The sequence below is a fragment of the Poecile atricapillus genome, chromosome 30 (assembly GCF_030490865.1).
Source record: "Poecile atricapillus isolate bPoeAtr1 chromosome 30, bPoeAtr1.hap1, whole genome shotgun sequence".
Classification (NCBI taxonomy): Eukaryota; Metazoa; Chordata; class Aves; order Passeriformes; family Paridae; genus Poecile; species Poecile atricapillus.
This window is the reverse complement of record NC_081278.1, coordinates 1,002,319-1,022,266: the sequence shown is the minus strand read 5'-3', so window position 1 is coordinate 1,022,266 and position 19,948 is coordinate 1,002,319. Positions and strand designations below refer to the sequence as shown.

At 42.1% G+C, this 19,948-nt stretch overlaps 1 protein-coding gene and 1 long non-coding RNA gene across 2 annotated transcripts in view; one reads left to right on the top strand and one right to left on the bottom strand.

Moving 5' to 3' along the window:
- The first annotated feature begins 4,972 nt into the window (after positions 1-4,972).
- MYBPC2 (myosin binding protein C2) overlaps positions 4,973-19,948 on the top strand; it is a 60,630-nt gene continuing 45,654 nt past the window's right edge. Inside the window, exons 1-8 of the mRNA XM_058859755.1 lie at positions 4,973-5,026; positions 11,016-11,189; positions 12,534-12,551; positions 12,953-13,030; positions 14,360-14,508; positions 15,918-16,035; positions 18,647-18,695; positions 19,494-19,553. Of these exons, the coding sequence (XP_058715738.1) occupies positions 5,008-5,026; positions 11,016-11,189; positions 12,534-12,551; positions 12,953-13,030; positions 14,360-14,508; positions 15,918-16,035; positions 18,647-18,695; positions 19,494-19,553 (665 nt within the window). The 5' untranslated portion in view covers positions 4,973-5,007. The remainder of the gene's footprint in view (positions 5,027-11,015; positions 11,190-12,533; positions 12,552-12,952; positions 13,031-14,359; positions 14,509-15,917; positions 16,036-18,646; positions 18,696-19,493; positions 19,554-19,948) is intronic.
- On the bottom strand, positions 15,434-15,940 carry LOC131589931 (uncharacterized). The gene is made up of 3 exons (XR_009279889.1): positions 15,856-15,940; positions 15,646-15,781; positions 15,434-15,565 (listed from the first exon to the last, which is right to left on the bottom strand). It is a non-coding gene; the product is annotated as an uncharacterized LOC131589931 (long non-coding RNA).

The following is a 19,948-nucleotide window of genomic DNA, read 5'->3' as shown; positions in this document are numbered from 1 at the left end:
TCACCAAGGACGAGTACAAGGACATCCTGAGGAAGGCTGTGCACAAGGTGGGGCAGAAAATGGGGGAAAAACAGGGGAAAATGGGAAAAAACGGTGAAAAAATGGGAAAAAAACGGTGAAAAAATGGGAAAAATCGGGGAAAAAATGGGAAAAATCGGACGAAAAATGGGTGAAATGTGCCCAAAAATAGAGAAATTCAGCCCAAAATGGAGAAAATCAGCCCAAAATGGACATCCTGAGGAAGGCTGTGCACAAGGTGGGGATGAAAATGGGGGAAAAACAGGGGAAAATGGGAAAAAAAACAGGAAAAAAACGGTGAAAAAATGGGAAAAATCGGTGAAAAAATGGGAAAAATCAGTGAAAAAATGGGTGGAATGTGCCCAAAAATAGAGAAATTCAGCCCAAAATGGACATCCTGGGGAAGGCTGTGCACAAGGTGGGGCTGAAAATGGGGGAGAAAAAGGGGGAAAATGGGAAAAAACGGTGAAAAAATGGGAAAAATCGGTGAAAAAATGGGTGAAATGTGCCCTAAAATAACCCAAAAAAAACCCCCCAAAAAATCCCCAAAAAATTCCCAAAAATATTCCTAAAATAATCCCCCAAAAATGCCCAAAATATCCCAAAAAATCCCCAAAAATTTGCAAAAAAAACCCCCAAAAATTCCCAAATAGTCCCAAAAAATCCCCCAAAAAATCCCCCCAAAATCCTTCAAAAAATCCCAAAAAAACCCAAAAAATTCCCAAAAAATCCACCCAAAAATTGTCAAAAAATAAAAAAAAAATCCCCCAAAAAACCCCGAAACCCCCCCAAAAACCCCCAAAATTCCCAAAAAAATCCCAAAAAAAACCCCCAAAAATCCCCAAAAAATTCCAAAAAACCCAAAAAAAAATCCCCAAAAAATCCCCAAAAAATCCCCCCAAAAAACCCCCAAAAATAAAAAAAAATTTGTAAAAAATAAAAAATAAAATAAAAAAAAAAAATCCCCCAAAACTCCCCAACTTTTTATTCATCCCCATTTCTTTTCCCCCCAAGATCTGCCACAATCCCAAAAAATCCCCCCCCCAAATCCCCAAAAATATCCCCCCAAAAATCCATAAAAAATTCGTAAAAAATCCCAAAAAATCCCCAAAAAACCCCCCCAAAAATTCCCCAAAAATTCCCCCAAAAAACCCCCCAAAAAATCACAAAAAATCCCCAAAAAAATCCCAACCCCCCCCCCCAAAAATCCCCAAAAAACCCAAAAACCCCCCCAAAAAATCCCAAAAAATCCCCCAAAAATCCACAAAAAATAAAAAAATCGTAAAAAATCCCAAAAAATCCCCTAAAAACCCCCAAAAATCTCCAAAAAATCCAAAAAAATTCATAAAAAATCCCCAAAAATCCCAAAAAATTCCCAAAAAATTCTCAAAAAATTCCCCCAAAAATCCCAAACTTTTTATTCATCCCAATTTCTCTTTCCCCGTCAGATCTGCCACAATCCCAAAAAATCCCCCCCCAAATCCCAAAAAACATCCCCCAAAAAATCCACAAAAATCCACCAAAAAAAAAAAAAATCGTAAAAAATCCCCCAAAAAATCCTCAAAAAACCCCCCAAAAATCCCAAAAAACCCCCAAAATCTCCCAAAAAACCCCCAAAAAAACCCCCAAAAAATCACAAAAAATCCCAAAAAATTCACAAAAAAAATCCCCCCAAAAATCCCCAAAAAATAAAAAAAAAATCCCGAAAAAAAACCCCAAAAAATCCCAAAATAATCCCCCCCAAAAAACCCCAAAAATCCCCAAAAAATCCAAAAAAATTCGTAAAAAACCCCAAAAAAATCCTCAAAAAACCCCCCCAAAAAATCCCAAAAATTCCCCAAAAAATCCCCATAAAATTCCCAAAAAAAACCCCAAAAATCCCCAAAAAATCCAAAAAAATCCCCAAAAAAATCCCCAAAAAAATCCCCAAAAATCCCAAAAAATCCCAAAAAATTCCCAAAAAATCCCAAAAAAATCCCCAAAAAATCCCAAAAAATCAAAAAAAAAAATCCTAAAAAACTCCTCAAAAATCCCCCAAAAAATCCCCCAAAAATTCCCAAAAAAACCCCAAAAAATCCCCCAAAAAATTGCAAAAAAAACCCCAAAAAATCCGCAAAAATTCACACCAAAAATAAAAAAAAAATCCCCCAAAAATTCCCAAAAAAATCACAAAGTCCCCCAAAAATCCCCCAAAAAATCCAAAAAATCCCCCAAAAATCCCCAAAAATCGCGAAAAAAGTCCCAAAAAACCCCTCAAAAATTCCCCCAAAAAATCCCCCAAAAATTCCCAAAAAAACCCCAAAAAATCCCCTAAAAATCCCAAAAAATTGCAAAAAAAGACCCCAAAAATCTACAAAAATTCTCCCCAAAAATCCCCAAAAATTCCCCAAAATTCCCTAAAAAATCACAAAAAATCCCCCCCCAAAAATCCCTCAAAAATTAAAAAAAAAACAACCAAAAAATCCCCCAAAAATTCCCACAAAAAAAAAATCCAAAAAAATTCATAAAAAATCCCCAAAAAAAATCCCCAAAAACCCCCCCAAAAATCCAAAAAATATCCCAAAAAATTCCCAAAAAATTCCCAAAAAATCCCAAACTTTTTATTCATCCCAATTTCTCTTTCCCCCCCAGATCTGCCACAATCCCAAAAAATCCCCCCCCAAATCCCAAAAAACATCCCCCAAAAAATCCACAAAGATCCACAAAAAAGCCAAAAAAATTCGTAAAAAATCCCAAAAAAATCCCCAAAAAACCCCAAAAAATACCCAAAAATCCACAAAAAATAAAAAAAAATTTGTAAAAAATCCAAAAAAATCCTCAAAAAACCCCCCCAAAAAATCCCCAAAAATTCATAAAAAATCCCCAAAAAAACCCCAAAAAATCCCAAAAAATTCCCAAAAAAATCCCCAAAAATCCCCCAAAAATCCAAAAAAATTCATAAAAAATCCAAAAAAAAATCCCCAAAAATCCCAAAAAAATCCCAAAAAAATTCCCAAAAAAATCCCAAAAAATTCCCCAAAAATCCCAAACTTTTAATTTATCCCAAATTTCTCTTTCCCCCCAGATCTGCCACAGCCGCAGCGGCGAAATCAACCCGGTGAAGGTGAACAACCTGGTGTGCGCCTACGTCCAGCGCTACAAATACTTCCGGAAGCGCGGCCGCAAGGGGGGGAGGGGCGGGCGGGGGGAGGGGCAGCAGGACCCCCCCCCCGAAGATTCCGGAGGACCCCAAAATCAGGGGGGACCCCCAAAAGATTTAGGGGATAAACCCCCCCCAATCCTTCCCCTCCCCCCTCTGTAAATACCCCAAAATTCCCTCTCCCCCCCCCCCCCTTAAAAAAAATGGTTTTGCCCATTTTAGCATGGATTTTGGACAGCCCCTCCCCCCACCTTAAAAAATTCCCGTTTTTTCCCAAAATTCCCGGTTTTTCCCTCGATTTCCCAGCTGGAATTTCCTCCTTGGAGTTTTTTTTCCCCTCCCCCACCCCTCTTTTCCCATCCCCCACCCCAAAAAAAATGAATTCTGTGATAAAATCGCCTTTAGCCACGCGGAGCCGCTGTCCTGATTTCGGGGGAGGGGAGAGGAAATTGGGGGGTGGGGGGGGGATGAAAGTTTGGGGGGAAAAGTGGGAAAATTGGGAGGGGATGGGTGAAAAAAATTGGGGTGGAAAGGTGCAAAAATTGGGATTAAAAAATCCAAAAATTGGGGTGAAAAGATGCAAAAATTGGGGTGGGAAATGGTAAAAATTGGGATTAAAAATTCCAAAAATTGGGGTGAAAAGATGCAAAAATTGGGGTGGGAAATGGTAAAAATTGGGATTAAAAAATCCAAAAATTGGGATTAAAAAATCCAAAAATTGGGGTGAAAAACTGCAAAAATTGGGATTAAAAAATCAAAAAATTGGATTAAAAACTCAAAAAATTGGGGTGAAAAATCTCCAAAAATCGGGGTGGGAAACGGCAAAAATTTGGATTAAAAACTCCAAAAATTGGGATGAAAACCTCCAAAATTTGGGGTAGGAACCTCCAAAAATTGAGGAGAGACCCCAAAAATTTGGGTTGGACCCCCCAAAAATTTTGGGTGAAAATCTCCAAAATTTGAGGTTGAAACCCCCAAAAATTTGGGTTGAAAATGTCCAAAAATTGGGATGAAAATCTCCAAAAATGGGGGTTGGAACCTCCAAAAATTGGGATGAAAACCTCCAAAAATGGGGGTGAAATCTCCAAAAAATTGAGGTGGGAAACTCCAAAAATTGGGGTGGGAAGCCTCAAAATTTGGGATGAAAACTTCTAAAAATTGGGGTGGAAAACTCCAAAAATTTGGGGTGAAATCCTCCAAAAATTGGGGTGAAATCTCCAAAATTTGGGGTGGGAAATTTCAAAAATTTGAGGTGAAAACTTTCAAAAATTGGGTTGAAAACCTCCAAAAATTGGGGTTGGAACCTCCAAAAATTTGAGGTGAAAATGTCCAAAAATTGGGGTTGGAACCCCAAAAATTGGGGTGAAAAACTCCAAAATTTGAGGTTGAAACCCCCAAAAATTTGAGGTGAAAATGTCCAAAAATTGGGGTGAAAATCTCCAAAATTTGGGGTGAAATCTCCAAAAATTGAGGAGAGACCCCAAAAATTGGGGTTGGGACCCCCCCAAAAATTGGGGGGGAGGGGCTGAGACCCCCCGAAATTGGGGGAGGGGGGGAGGGGAGGGGCTTTGGAACCCCCAAAAATGGGGGGGGAGGGGGAGAATCGGGGACCTGGAATGTTCCATTGCGGGGAAGGGGGGAGGACAGGAATCCCCCCCTCCCTCCCGGTGAGTGGGAGTGGCTTGGAGGGGGCGTGGCTTGGAGGGGGCGTGGCTTAAAGGGGCGTGGCCTGGAGTGGGCGTGGCTTAGAGGGGGCGTGGCCTGGAGTGGGCGTGACCAAGTGGGGTTTAAAGGGGGGGTCCTGGGGGGGGGAGGGGACATTTGGGACCCCCCCCCCCCGAATCGCCGCAATGCCCGAGGCCAAGGCTGGTAATTAACGGGGGGGGGGGAATTAATTAATTAGCGGTAGAATTAATTTGGTGGGGGGATTTATTTAATTGCTTTATTTTTATTTTATTTTTATTTTTATTTTATTTCTTTATTTTTATTTTTATTTTATTTTTTTATTTTTATTTTTGTTTTATTTTTTTATTTTATTTTATTTTTGTTTTATTTATTTAATTTTTTTATTTTTATTTTGTTTTGTTTTTATTTTTTAAGTTTTAATTTTATTTTCTCTTTTATTTTTCATTTTATTTTTATTTTATTTTTATTTTATTTTACTTTTTAACTTTAATTTCATTTTATTTTTATTTTGTTTTTTATTTTGTTTTTTATTTTATTTTATTTGAATTTATTATTTTTATTTATTTTTTATTTTAGTTTTATTTTATTTTTATTTTATTTTTTAAATTGAAGTTTTATTTTTATTTGACTTTTATTTTATTTTTATTTTGTTTTTTTATTTTTTTATTTATTATTATTCTTATTTTATTTAATTTTATTTTCAATATTTACTTTTATTTTATTATTTTATTTTCTTTTAATTTTTATTTTTAATATTTATTTTTATTTTAATTTATTTTTTATTTTATTTTTATTTTAATTTTATTTTAATTTTATTTTTATTTTATTTTGATTTATTTTGATTTATTTTTATTTCTTTCATTTTCATTTTTATTTTAATTTCTTTTTATTTCTTTTATTTTGATTGCTTGATTTTAGTTCCTTTTATTTAATTAATTCGGGGTAATTAATTGGTTGGGGGGTTAATTTAATCAATTTAATTAATTTTTAAAATGTATTTAATTTATATAATTAATTTATTTTATTTTATCTATTTAATTATTTGTTTTGTTTATTTTATTTATTTAATTTGCTTATTTAATTAAATTTATTTAATTTAATTTCCTTATTTAACCAATTTAATTAACTTTAATTAATTTAATTTCCTTACCTATCTAATTAACTTTATTCAACTTTTAAATTGATTTTACTTAATTTTTAAAATCTAATTACAACATTTAATTACTTTATTCACAATTTCTTTAATTGACCTTTAATTAATTTATTCCCTCATTAACCCACCCAATTAATTAAATTAATTCCACCCTTAATTCCCAAGGGGGAGAAAATTAATTCCCTTCATTAATTAATTCCCTTCATTAATGAATTCCCCATTAATTCCCTCGGCAGCAATTAATTAATGAGCAGAGATTAATTAACAGGGAATTAATTACGGGGGGGTGGGGGAGGGGCGAAACCTGAGCCCAACACGGGGGGGGGGGGAGGGGAATTTTGGGGTGGGGGAGGGGAATTTTGGGGTGGGGGAGGGGAATTTTGGGATCATTTTGGCGCCAGAATTTTTTTGGGGGGGGGTCAAAATTTGGGGGGGGAAAAATTTTGGGGCAAATTTGGGGGATTTTGGACAATTTTTTGGGGTGAGAATTTGGGATTTTGGGAGAAATTTGGGGGATTTTTGGGTCAATTTTGGGGGAATTTGGGAGAATTTTGGGGGATTTTGGGTCAATTTTTGAGGTGAAAATTTGGGATTTTTGGGACAATTTTTGGGGATTTTTGGGGGGAAATTTTGGGGGATTTTGGGTCAATTTTTGAGGTGAAAATTTGGGATTTTTGGGACAATTTTTGGGGATTTTTGGGACAATTTGGGGGATTTTGGGTCAATTTTTGAGGTGAAAATTTGGGATTTTTTGGGACAATTTTTGGGGATTTTTGGGTCAATTTTGGGGGATTTTTGGGACAATTTTTGAGGATTTTGGGGCAAATTTGGGGGATTTTGGACAATTTTTGGGGTGAGAATTTGGGATTTTTGGGACAATTTTTGGGGATTTTTGGGACAATTTTGGGGGATTTTGGGGCAAATTTGGGGGATTTTGGGTCAATTTTTGAGGTGAAAATTTGGGATTTTTGGACAATTTTGGGGGATTTTGGGGCAAATTTGGGGGATTTTGGGACAATTTTTGAGGTGAAAATTTGGGATTTTTGGGACAATTTTTGGGGATTTTTGGGACAATTTTTGAGGATTTTGGGTCAATTTTTGGGGGATTTTGGGTCAATTTTTGGGGTGAGAATTTGGGATTTTTGGGACAATTTTGGGGGATTTTTGGGGGAAATTTTGGAGATTTTTGGGACAAATTTGGAGGATTTTGGGTCGATTTTGGGTCAATTTTGGGATGAGAATTTTGGGGGCATTTGGGACAAATTTGGGGGTTTTGGGTCAATTTTGGGATGAGAATTTTGGGGGAATTTGGGACAATTTTTGAGGTGAGAATTTGGGATTTTTGGGACAATTTTGGGGATTTTGGGACAAATTTTTGGGGGAGTTTTGGACAAATTTGGGGGATTTTTGGGCAAATTTTTGGGGATTTTTGGGTCAATTTTGGGATGAGAATTTTGGGGGGATTTGGGACCATTTTGGGGGGTTTTATGTCAATTTTGGGGATTTAATGTCAATTTTTGGTGATTTTATGACAATTTTGGGGGTTTTATGTCAATTTTAGGGTTTTTATGACAATTTTTTGGGGTGTTATTTCAATTTTTGAGGGTTTTATGACAATTTTTGGGGTTTTATGTCAATTTTAGGGTTTTTATGACAAATTTTGGGGCGTTATTTCGATTTTTGAGGGTTTTATGACAATTTTTGGGGTTTTATGTCAATTTTAGGGTTTTTATGTCAATTTTTTGGGGCGTTATTTCGATTTTTGAGGGTTTTATGACAATTTTTAGGAGTTTTATGACAATTTTTGGGGGTTTCTGGCAATTTTGGGGGATTTTACGACAAATTTTGATGTTTTATGACAATTTTTGGGGTTTTTATGAGAATTTTTGGGTCTTGTTACAATTTTGGGGGATTTTATGGCAATTTTTGGGGTTTTTATGACAATTTTGGGGATTTTATGACAATTTTTGAGGATTTTTCTGACAATTTTTGGGGGTTTTGAACCATTTTTGGGGCTTTATGACAATTTTTCGGGGTTTCTGACAATTTTTGGGGTTTTATGTCAATTTTTAGGGGTTTTATGTCAGTTTTTAGGGGTTTTATGTTGATTTTTAGGGGCTTTATGACAATTTTTGGGTTTTTATGACAATTTTGGGGGATTTTTAGACAATTTTGGGGGATTTTATGACAATTTTTGGGGGTTTCTGACAATTTTTGGTGGTTTTGGACCGTTTTTTGAGCGTTTTATGTAAATTTTTAGGGGTTTATGTCAATTTTGGGGGATTTTATTTCAATTTTTGGGGTTTTATGTCGATTTTTAGGGGTTTTACGTCGATTTTTAGGGATTTTATGACAATTTTTGGGGATTTAATGTCAATTTTTAGGGGTTTCTGACAATTTTGGGGGATTTAATGTCAATTTTTGGGGTTTTATGACAATTTTTGAGGGCTTTATGACAATTTTTAGGGGTTTCTGACAATTTTGGGGGATTTTATGACAATTTTTGGGATTTAATTTCAATTTTTTGGGATTTTATGACAATTTTTGGGGATTTCTGACAATTTTGGGTGGTTTTGGACTATTTTTTGAGGGTTTTATGTAAATTTTTAGGGGGTTATGTCAATTTTTGGGGTTTTATGACAATTTTGGGGTTTTATGTCAATTTTTAGGGCTTTTATGTCAATTTTTGAGGGTTTTATATCAATTTTTAGGGGTTTTATGTCAATTTTGGGGGATTTTCTGTCAATTTTTGGGGTTTTATGTCAATTTTTAGGGGTTTTATGTCAATTTTTAGGGATTTAATGTCAATTTTTGAGGCTTTATATCAATTTTTAGGGGTTTTATGTCAATTTTGGGGGATTTTATGTCAATTTTTGAGGGTTTTATATCAATTTTTGAGGATTTTATGTCAATTTTAGGGCTTTTATTACAATTTTGGTGGTTTTTATGATAATTTGGGGGATTTTATGACAATTTTTGGGGATTTAATGTCAATTTTTGGTGTTTTTATGACAATTTTGGGGTTTTTATATCAATTTTTGGATATTTCCAACAACTTCCAAAACCACAATTTATTTTTTTGGGGGGGGGGGGAGGGGCAGAACCCCTTAAAAAAAAACCCAAAATTTCCATTTTTTCCCTTGAAATAAATATTTAATAATTTTTATTTTTATTATTTTTGAGGTGGGGGATGGGTCAGGGTGGGGGAGGGGTTGGGGGTGTCCCCATTTCCCCTCCCCCACCCCCCCAAAATTCCGTCACCCGACCCCTCCTGACACCCGAACCCTGTTTTATTTTTGGGGGGGTCGTGACCCCAAACCTCACCTTAAATAGACCCCCCCACCCCTCCCCCACCCCAAATTTGCCCCCCCTGGCATTTCCCACCCCTCCCCCCTCCCCCACCCTCCCCGGGGTTATTTTTAGCCCCAAATTTAGGATTTTATTTTTATTTTTTATTTATTTTTTATTTTTATTTTACTTTTATTTTATTTTTATTTTTATTTTTTATTTTTATTTTACTTTTATTTTATTTTCTTTTTCTTTTTCTTTTTTATTTTTATTTTTATTTTTATTTTATTTTATTTTAATTTTATTTTTTATTTTACTTTTATTTTCTTTTTCTTTTTCTTTTTCTTGTTTCTTTTTTTTTATTTTTATTTTATTTTTTATTTTACTTTTATTTTCTTTTTCTTTTTTCTTTTTTTTATTTTTATTTTTATTTTTATTTTCTTTTATTTTTATATTTTTATTTTTATATTTGTCCTGGGGTGATTTTACTTTTGTTTTATTTTCTTTTTCTTTTTTCATTTTTTATTTTATTCTTATTTTTATTTCATTTTTATTTTATTTTATTTTTAAACTTTAATTTTATTTTATTTTTATTTCATTTTATTATTTTATTTTTATTTGAATTTATTTTTATTTTTATATTTTTATTTTTATATATTTTTAATTTTTAATTTACTTATTTTATTTTATTTTTATTTTTTACTTTTTTATTTTATTCTTATTTTTATTTTTATTTTATTTTTATTTTATTTTATTTTTTAACTTTAATTTTATTTTATTTTTATTTCATTTTATTTTTTATTTTTATTTAAATTTATTTTTATTTTTATATTTTTATTTTTATATTTTTTATTTTTATTTTACTTTTATTTTATTTTCTTTTTATTTTTTCTTTTATTCTTATTCTTATTTTTATTTTTATTTTATTTTTATTTTTATTTAATTTTATTTTTTAACTTTAATTTTATTTTATTTTTATTTAATTTTATTATTTTATTTTTATTTTAATTCATTTTTATTTTTATATTTTTATTTTTATATTTTATTTTATTTTTATTTTATTTTTATTTAATTTTTATTTTACTTTTATTTTGTTTTCTTTTTCTTTTTTTCTTTTTTATTTTATTTTTATTTTATTTTAATTTTATTTTATTTTTATTTCATTCTATTATTTTATTTTAATTTTAATTTATTTTTATTTTTACTTATTTTTATTTTTATATTTTGTTTTTATATTTTATTTTTATTTTATTTCTATTTTATTTTTTAATTTAAATTTTATTTTTATTTAACTTTAATTTTATTTTATTTTTATTTTGTTTTTTTATTTTTTAATTTATTTTTATTCTTAATTTATTTAATTACCTTATTTAATTACCTTTAATTAATTTAATTTCTTTACCTATTTAATTAACTTCATTTATTCAACTCTTAAATTTATTTAATTACATTCAATTACATTAATTTAATTACATTTAATTACCTTTAATTACATTTAATTAAATTTAATTTTTTTTTTAAGTAATTACAATATTTAATTACTTTATTCACAATTTCTTGCATTGACCTTTAATTAATTTATTCCCTCATTAACCCACCCAATTAATTAAATTAATTAAATTAATTACAATTTATTTTTGTTTTTTAGGGGGTGGGGGATGGGCGGATTTGGGGGGGTTCCACCCCTCCCCCACCCCCCAAATTTTGGTTTTTTTTTTTCCCCTCCCCCAGCTGCCAAAAAAGAGGCGAAAAAGGAGAAAAAAGAGAAAAAAGAGGAGAAAAAAGAGGAGAAAAAAGAGGAGAAAAAAGAGGAGAAAAAAGAGGAGAAAAAAGAGGAGAAAAAAGCGGAAAATGGGCAAAAAGAGGGAGAGGCGGTGGGGGAGGGGCAGGCGGAGCCCCCCAAAGGTGAGGGGGGAAAATTGGGGGGTGGGGGAGGGGATTTGGGGCCATTTTGGGGCTTTTTTGGGGTTTTTTTGGAGGTGTTTTGGGGGCATTTTTGGGTCATTTTTGGGGTATTTTTTGGAGCATTTTTGGGCCATTTTATGAGAATTTTTGGGATATTTTTGAGGTATTTTAAGGACATTTTTTGGGGGGTTTTTAGGAATTTTTTGGGAATTTTTAGGGAATTTTGGAGATATTTTAGGGTATTTTTGGGGTATTTAATGAGAATTTTTGAGGCATTTTTGGGGTATTTTAATGGAATTTTTGGGATATTTTGGGGTATTTTTTGGGAATATTTTAGGGGCATTTTTTAGGTATTTTAGGGGCATTTTTGGGGGTATTTTTGATGCATTTTGGGCCATTTTTGGGGGTATTTTTGGTGTATTTTGGGCAATTTTTGGGGTATTTTTGGGGGATATTTTTGGCGTATTTTGGGCCATTTTCGGGCATTTTTTGGGTATTTTTGGGATATTTTTGAGCCATTTTTTGGGGTATTCTTGCTGTATTTTGGGCCATTTTTGGGGGTATTTTTGATGCATTTTTTGGCCATTTTTGGGGATATTTTAGGTGCATTTTGGGCCATTTTTTGGGGTATTTTTGATGCATTTTGGGCCATTTTTTGGGCCATTTTTGATGTATTTTGGGCCATTTTTTGGGTATTTTTGGGGGTATTTTTGAGGCATTTTTGGGGTATTTTGGGGGCACTTTGGGGCATTTTAGGAGAATTTTTGAGGGTTTTTTGGGGTATTTTTGGTGTATTTTGGGCCATTTTTGGATTATTTTTTGGGTATTTTTTAGGAAATTTTTGGGGGTATTTTTGGTGTATTTTGGGCCATTTTTTGGGTATCTTGGGGGGAATTTTTGAGGCTTTTTAGTGGCTTTTTTGGGGTATTTTGTGGTCATTTTTTGGGAATTTTTGGGGCATTTCTGGGGGAATTTTTGAGGCATTTTTCATGAATTTTGGGCCATTTTGGGGGGTATTTTTGATGCATTTTTTGGCCATTTTTGGGGATATTTTAGGTGCATTTTGGGCCATTTTTTGGGTTATTTTTGATGCATTTTGGGCCATTTTTAGGGATATTTTTCATGTATTTTGGGCCATTTTTTGGGGTATTTTTGGTGTATTTTGGGCCATTTTTGGGGTATTTTTGGGGGGTATTTTTGGGGTATTTTGGGCCATTTTCGGTGCATTTTGGCCTCCAGTTGATGATTTTTAATTGGGATTTTTTTGGGGGGTCTTGGGGGGGGTCCCAATAATTTTTGGGGTCCCCCCTCTGACCCCTCCCCCCCTTTTTTTTTCCCTTCCAGAGCCCAAAGACGATTTAGGTGAGTCCTGCCCCTCCCCCCACCCAAAATTTGGGGGTTTTCCCCTCCCCCACCCAAAATTTTGGGGTTTTCCCCTCCCCCCACCCAAAATTTTGGGGTTTTCCTCTCCCCCCACCCAAATTTTTTGGGGTTTTCCCCTCCCCCCACCCAAATTTTGGAGTTTTCCCCTCCCCCCACCCAAATTTTTGGGGTTTTCCCCTCCCCCACCCAAAATTTTGGAGTTTTCCCCTCCCCCCACCCAAATTTTCGGGGTTTTCCCCTCCCCCCACCCGAATTTTGGGGGTTTTCCCCTCCCCCCACCCAAATTTTGGGGTTTTCCCCTCCCCCCACCCAAATTTTGGGGGTTTTCCCCCCTCCCCCAATTTGGGGAGGGGTCTCTGACCTTTCCTCGCCCCCCCCAGATGAAATCAACCCCCCCGAACCCCGAGATCCCGACGGGCTCTTCCTCAGCAAACCCCAAAATGTCCTGGTGGAGAGCGGTGAGGGGGGAGGGGCGGCTTGGGGGGGTCCTGGGGGGATTTGGGGGGTCCTGAGGGGATTTGGGGGTGTTTGGGGGGTCCTGGGGGGGATTTGGGGGGTCCTGAGGGGATTTTGGGGAGGATTTGGGGGGTCCTGGGGGATTTGGGGAAGATTTGGGGGGTCCTGGGGGAGATTTGGGGGATCCTGGAAAGATTTGGGGAAGATTTTGGGGGTCCTGGAGGGATTTTGGGGGCTCCTGGGGTGGATTTCGGGGGTCCTGAGGGGATTTGGGGGGTCCTGGGGGAATTTGGGGGGTCCTGGGGGAATTTGGGGGGATTTGGGGGGGTCCTGGGGGGATTTGGGGGGGTCCTGAGGGGATTTGGGGGGTCCTGGGGGGATTTGGGGGGGTCCTGAGGGGGATTTGGGGAAGATTTTGAGGGGTCCTGGGGGGATTTGGGGGGTCCTGAGGGGATTTGGGGGGATTTGGGGGGGTCCTGGGGGGATTTGGGGGGTCCTGAGGGGATTTGGGGGGTCCTGGGGGGATTTGGGGAAGATTTGGGGGGTCCTGAGGAGATTTTGGGGGATCCTGGGCAGGATTTGGGGGTCCTGGGGGAGATTTGGGGGGTCCTGGGGGGAATTTGGGGAAGATTTGGGGGAATTTGGGGGGTCCTGGGGGGATTTTGGGGGTCCTGGGGGGATTTTGGGGGTCCCAGGGGGGATTTGGGGGGGTCCTGGGGGGATTTGGGGCAGATTTGGGGGGTCCTGGGGGGATTTGGGGGGGTCCTGGCGGGGATTTGGGGGGGTCCTGGGGGGATTTGGAGAAGATTTGAGGGATCCTGGGGTGATTTTTGGGGGTCCCGGGGTGATTTTTGGGGGTCCCCAGTGATTGATTTATTTTGGGGGGGGTCGCTATGCCCTGACCATACTGGGATTACTGGGAGGAACTGGGAGGAACTGGGAGGAACTGGGAGAGGAGATTTTTGGGGGGATTTTGGGGGTCCCAGGGTGATTTTGGGGGGTCCTGGGGTGATTTTGGGGGTCCCAGGGTGATTTTGGGGGGTCCTGGGGTGATTTTTGGGGGTCCCGGGGTGATTTTGGGGGTCCCCAGTGATTGATTTATTTTGGGGGGGGGGTCGCTGTGTCCTGACCATACTGGGATTACTGGGAGGAACTGGGAGGAACTGGGAGGAACTGGGAGGGGAGATTTTGGGGGATTTTTGGGGTGATTTTGGGGGTCCCGGGGTGATTTTTGGGGGTCCCGGGGGGATTTTGGGGGTCCCGGGGTGATTTTGGGGGTCCCGGGGGGATTTTGGGGGTCCCCACTGATTTATTTTGGGGGGGGTCCGCAGGGGGGGACGTGCTGGTGGTCGCCCGCGTGGACGGGGCGCAGCTCCCAGTTAAACCCAGTATAAAGTGGTTCAAGGGCAAATGGGTGGAACTGGGAGCCAAGAGCGGGGCCCGGTTCCAGTTCCGGGAGAGCTGCGAGAAGGAGACCAAGGTGGGAACTGGGATGGACTGGGAGGGACTGGGATGGACTGGGATGGACTGGGATGAACTGGGATGGACTGGGAGGGGATTGAGAGAGACTGGGATGGACTGGGATGGACTGGGATGGACTGGGATTGAACTGGGAGGGGATTGGGATGGACTGGGATGGACTGGGATGGACTGGGAGGGACTGGGAGGGGATTGGGATGAACTGGGATAAACTGGGATGAACTGGGAGCCAAGAGCGGGGCCCGGTTCCAGTTCCGGGAGAGCTGCGAGAAGGAGACCAAGGTGGGAACTGGGATAAACTGGGATGGACTGGGGGGGGATTGGGATGGACTGGGAGCGACTGGGATGGACTGGGATAGACTGGGATGGACTGGGATGAACTGGGATAAACTGGGATTGACTGGGAGTGACTGGGATGGACTGGGAGGGACTGGGATGGACTGGGAGGGGATTGAGAGAGACTGGGATGGACTGGGATGAACTGGGATGGACTGGGAGGGACTGGGATGAACTGGGATAAACTGGGATGAACTGGGATGGACTGGGATGGACTGGGATGGACTGGGAGGGGATTGGGATGAACTGGGATAAACTGGGATGAACTGGGATGGACTGGGATTGAACTGGGCGGGGTCTCTGCTGGCTCGGCCTTGCTGTCCCCAGTGTCCGCCTGTGCCCCGGTGTCACCTGTCCCCAATGTGTCACCTGTCCCCAATGTCACGGTGTCCCTTCACCTGTCCAGGTGTTCACAGTCTCTGTCTCACCTGTCCAGGTGTTCACGGTCCCTCACCTGTCCAGGTGTTCACCTTCCAGATGTTCCAGGTGTTCATTCCCTGTCTCACCTGTCCAGGTGTTCTTGGTGTCCCCTCACCTGTCCAGGTGTTCACCTTCCAGCTGTTCCAGGTGTTCACAGTCTCTCTCACCTGTCCAGGTGTTCATTCCCTGTCTCACCTGTCCAGGTGTTCACCTTCCAGCTGTTCCAGGTGTTCATTCTGTGTCTCACCTGTTCCAGGTGTTCACCTTTGAGCTGTTCCAGGTGTTCACAGTCTCTGTCTCACCTGTCCAGGTGTTCATTCCCTGTCTCACCTGTCCAGGTGTTCACCTTCCAGCTGTTCCAGGTGTTCATTCCCTGTCTCACCTGTTCCAGGTGTTCACCTTCCAGCTGTTCCAGGTGTTCACAGTCTCTCTCACCTGTCCAGGTGTTCACCTTCCAGCTGTTCCAGGTGTTCACAGTCTCTGTCTCACCTGTCCAGGTGTTCATGGTGTCCTCTCACCTGTCCAGGTGTTCACTTTCCAGCTGTTCCAGGTGTTCACCTTCCAGCTGTTCCAGGTGTTCACAGTCTCTCACCTGTTCCAGGTGTTCACCTTCCAGCTGTTCCAGGTGTTCATTCTGTGTCTCACCTGTTCCAGGTGTTCACCTTCGAGCTCTCCATCTCCAAGGTGGTCCCCGGTGACCGGGGCGATTATCGCTGCGAGGTCACGGCCAAGGACAAGAAGGACAGCTGCTCCTTCAACATTGACGTGGAGGGTGAGCCCCAAAAACCCCCAAATTCACCCCAAAACTCACCTGGGAAACCCAAAACTCACCTGGGAACCCCAAAATCCACCTGGGGACCCCAAAATCCACCCCAAAACTCACCTGGGGACCCCAAAACTCACCTGGGGACAGGGGTGAGGTCACAGCCAAGGACAGCTGCTCCTTCAACATTGACGTGGAGGGTGAGCCCCAAAAACCCCCAAATTCACCCCAAAACTCACCTGGGAACCCCAAAACACACCTGGGGACCCCAGAACTCACCTGGGGACCCCAAAATCCATCCCAAAACTCACCTGGGGACCCCAAAACTCACCTGGGGACAGGGGTGAGGTCACAACCAAGGACAGCTGCTCCTTCAACATCAACGTGGAGGGTGAGCCCCAAAAACCCCCAAATTCACCCCAAAACTCACCTGGGAACCCCAAAAATCACCTGGGAACCCCGAAATCCACCTGGGGACCCCAAAATCCACCCTAAAACTCACCTGGGGACCCCAAAAATCACCTGGGGACCAAGGTGACGTCACAGCCAAGGACAGCTGCTCCTTCAACATTGACGTGGAGGGTGAGCCCCAAAAACCCTCAAAATCTCCCCAAAAACCCCCAAAATCACCCCAAAACTCACCTGGGGACCACAAAATCCACCCTGGGGACCCCAAAATCCACCCCAAAACTCACCTGGGGACCCCAAAAATCACCTGGGGACAGGGGTGAGGTCACAGCCAAGGACAGCTGCTCCTTCAACATCGACGTCGAGGGTGAGCCCCAAAAACCCCCAAAATCACCCCAAAAACCCCCAAATTCACCCCAAAATTAACCTGGGAATCCCAAAATCCACCTGGGAACCCCAAAATCCACCTGGGGACCCCAAAACTTACCTGGGGACCCTAAAGTCCACCCCAAAACTCACCTGGGGACCCCAAAACTCACCTGGGGACAGGGGTGAGGTCACGGCCAAGGACAGCTGCTCCTTCAACATCGACGTTGAGGGTGAGCCCCAAAAACCCCCAAATTCACCCCAAAACTCACCTGGGAACCCCAAAAATCACCTGGGAACCCCAAAAATCACCTAGGAACCCCAAAATCCACCTGGGGACCCCAAAATCCACCCCAAAACTCACCTGGGGACCCCAAAACTCACCTGGGGACAGGGGTGAGGTCATGGCCAAGGACAGCTGCTCCTTCAACATCGACGTTGAGGGTGCGCCCCAAAAACCCCCAAATTCACCCCAAAACTCACCTGGGAACCCCAAAACTCACCTGGGAACCCCAAAATCTACCTGGGAACCTCAAAATCCACCTGGGGACCCCAAAATCCACCCCAAAACTCACCTGGGGACCCCAAAACTCACCTGGGGACCCCAAAACTCACCTGGGGACAGGGGTGAGGTCACAGCCAAGGACAGCTGCTCCTTCAACATTGACGTGGAGGGTGAGCCCCAAAACCCCCCAAATTCACCCCAAAACTCACCTGGGAACCCCGAAATCCACCTGGGAACCCCAAAACACACCTGGGGACCCCAAAACTCACCCCAAAACTCACCTGGGGACCCCAAAACTCACCTGGGGAAAGGGGTGAGGTCACGGCCAAGGACAGCTGCTCCTTCAACATTGATGTCGAGGGTGAGCCCCAAAAACCCCCAAAATCACCCCAAAAACCCCCAAAATCACCCCAAAACTCACCTGGGAACCCCAGAATCCACCTGGGGACCCCAAAATCCACATGGGGACCCCAAAATCCACCCCAAAACTCACCTGGGGACCCCAAAACTCACCTGGGGACAGGGGTGAGGTCACGGCCAAGGACAGCTGCTCCTTCAACATCAACGTGGAGGGTGAGCCCCAAAAACCCCCAAATTCACCCCAAAACTCACCTGGGAACCCCGAAATCCACCCTGGGAACCCCAAAATCCACCTGGGGACCCCAAAATCCACCCCAAAATCCACCCTGGGGACCCCAAAACTCACCTGGGGACCCCAAAACTCACCTGGGGACAGGGGTGAGGTCATGGCCAAGGACAGCTGCTCCTTCAACATCGACGTGGAGGGTGCGCCCCAAAAACTCCCAAAATCACCCCAAAATCCACCTGGGAACCCCAAAATCTACCTGGGAAACCCAAAATCTACCTGGGAACCCCAAAATCCACCTGGGGACCCTAAAATCCACCCCAAAACTCACCTGGGGACCCCAAAACTCACCTGGGGACAGGGGTGAGGTCACAGCCAAGGACAGCTGCTCCTTCAACATCGATGTGGAGGGTGAGCCCCAAAAACCCCCAAATTCACCCCAAAATTAACCTGGGAACCCCGAAATCCACCCTGGGAACCCCAAAATCCACCTGGGGACCCCAAAATCCACCCCAAAACTCACCTGGGGACCCCAAAAATCACCTGGGGACCCCAAAACTCACCTGGGGACCCCAAAATCCATCCCAAAACACATCTGGGGACCCCAAAACTCACCTGGGAACCCCCAAAATATCCCCTGGACACCCCAAAATCCCCCGGGGAGCCCCAAAAACTCCTCCAGGACCCCCCCCCCCCCGAATTTGGGGTCAGGTTTGGGGGTCCCGGGGGTCTCACACCCCTCCCCCCCCCCCCAGCCGGACGCCCCTCGGGCTCGGAGAACGTCCTGCAGAGCTTCAAGAGAGCGTGAGTGTGGAGACCCCTCCCCAAAATCCCACCGGGGACCCCAAAAAACCTCCTCAGGACCCCCAAAAATCTCCTCGGGACCCCCAAAAACCTCAAAAATTCCACCTGGGACCCCAAAAAACTCCTCGGGATCCCCAAAAACCTCAAAAATTCTACCTGGGACCCCAAAAAACTCCTCGGGATCCCAAAAACCTCCTCGGGACCCCCAAAAATCTCCTCGGGACCCCCAAAAACCTCCCCAAAATCCCACCTGGGACCCCAAAAACCCCCTTGGGACCCCCAAAAACCTCCTTGGAACCCCCAAAATCTCCCCAAAATCCCACCTGGGACCCCAAAACCTCCTCGGGACCCCAAAAATCTCCTCGGGACCCCCAAAAACCTCCCCAAAATCCCACCTGGGACCCCAAAATCCTCCCCAAAATCCCACCGGGGACCCCAAAATCCCACCTGGGACCCCCAAAACCTCCTCGGGACCCCAAAAATCCTCCTCGGGACCCCCAAAACCTCCCCAAAATCCCACCTGGGACCCCAAAATCCCCCTTGGGACCCCCAAGAATTCCTCCTTGGGACCCCCAAAAACCCCTCGGGACCCCGCAAAACCCCCAGGACCCCCCAAAATCCTCGAATCCCTCTTAGACCTCCTCAAAATCCCTTCAAAACCTCCCCAAAATTCCCCCAAAATTCCCAAAAATCCCAAAAAAATTCCCCAAAAATCCCCGAAAATCCCAAAAATTCCCAAAAAATCCCAAAAATCCTAAAATGCCCCAAAATCCCCCAAAATCCGGGTGCCCCCCCCAGGGACGACTCCAAGGATGAAATGGCCGGAGAGCTGGACTTCAGCGGGCTCCTGAAAAAGAGGTGAGGAGGAGGAGGAGGAGGAGGAAGAGGAGGAGGAGGAGGAGGAGGAGGAGGAGGAGGAGGAGGAGGAAGAACAGGGGGAGGAGGAGGAAGAGGAGGAGGGGGAAGAGGAGGAGGGGGAAGAGGAGGAGGAGAAGGAGGAGGAAAAGGAGGAAGAGGAAGAGGAGGAGGAAGAGGAATAGGAGGGGGAGGATGAGGAAGAGCAGAAGGATGAGGGGGAGGAAGAGGAGGAGGAGGAGGAGGAGGAGGAGGAAGAAGAGGAAGAGGAGGAACAAGAACAGGAGGAAGAGCAGGAGGAGGAAGAGGAGGAAGAGGAAGAGCAAGAGGAGTAGGAGGAGGAGGAGGAGGAGGGTTGGGGTTGGGATGATGAAGATGAGGATGAGGATGGTGGGATG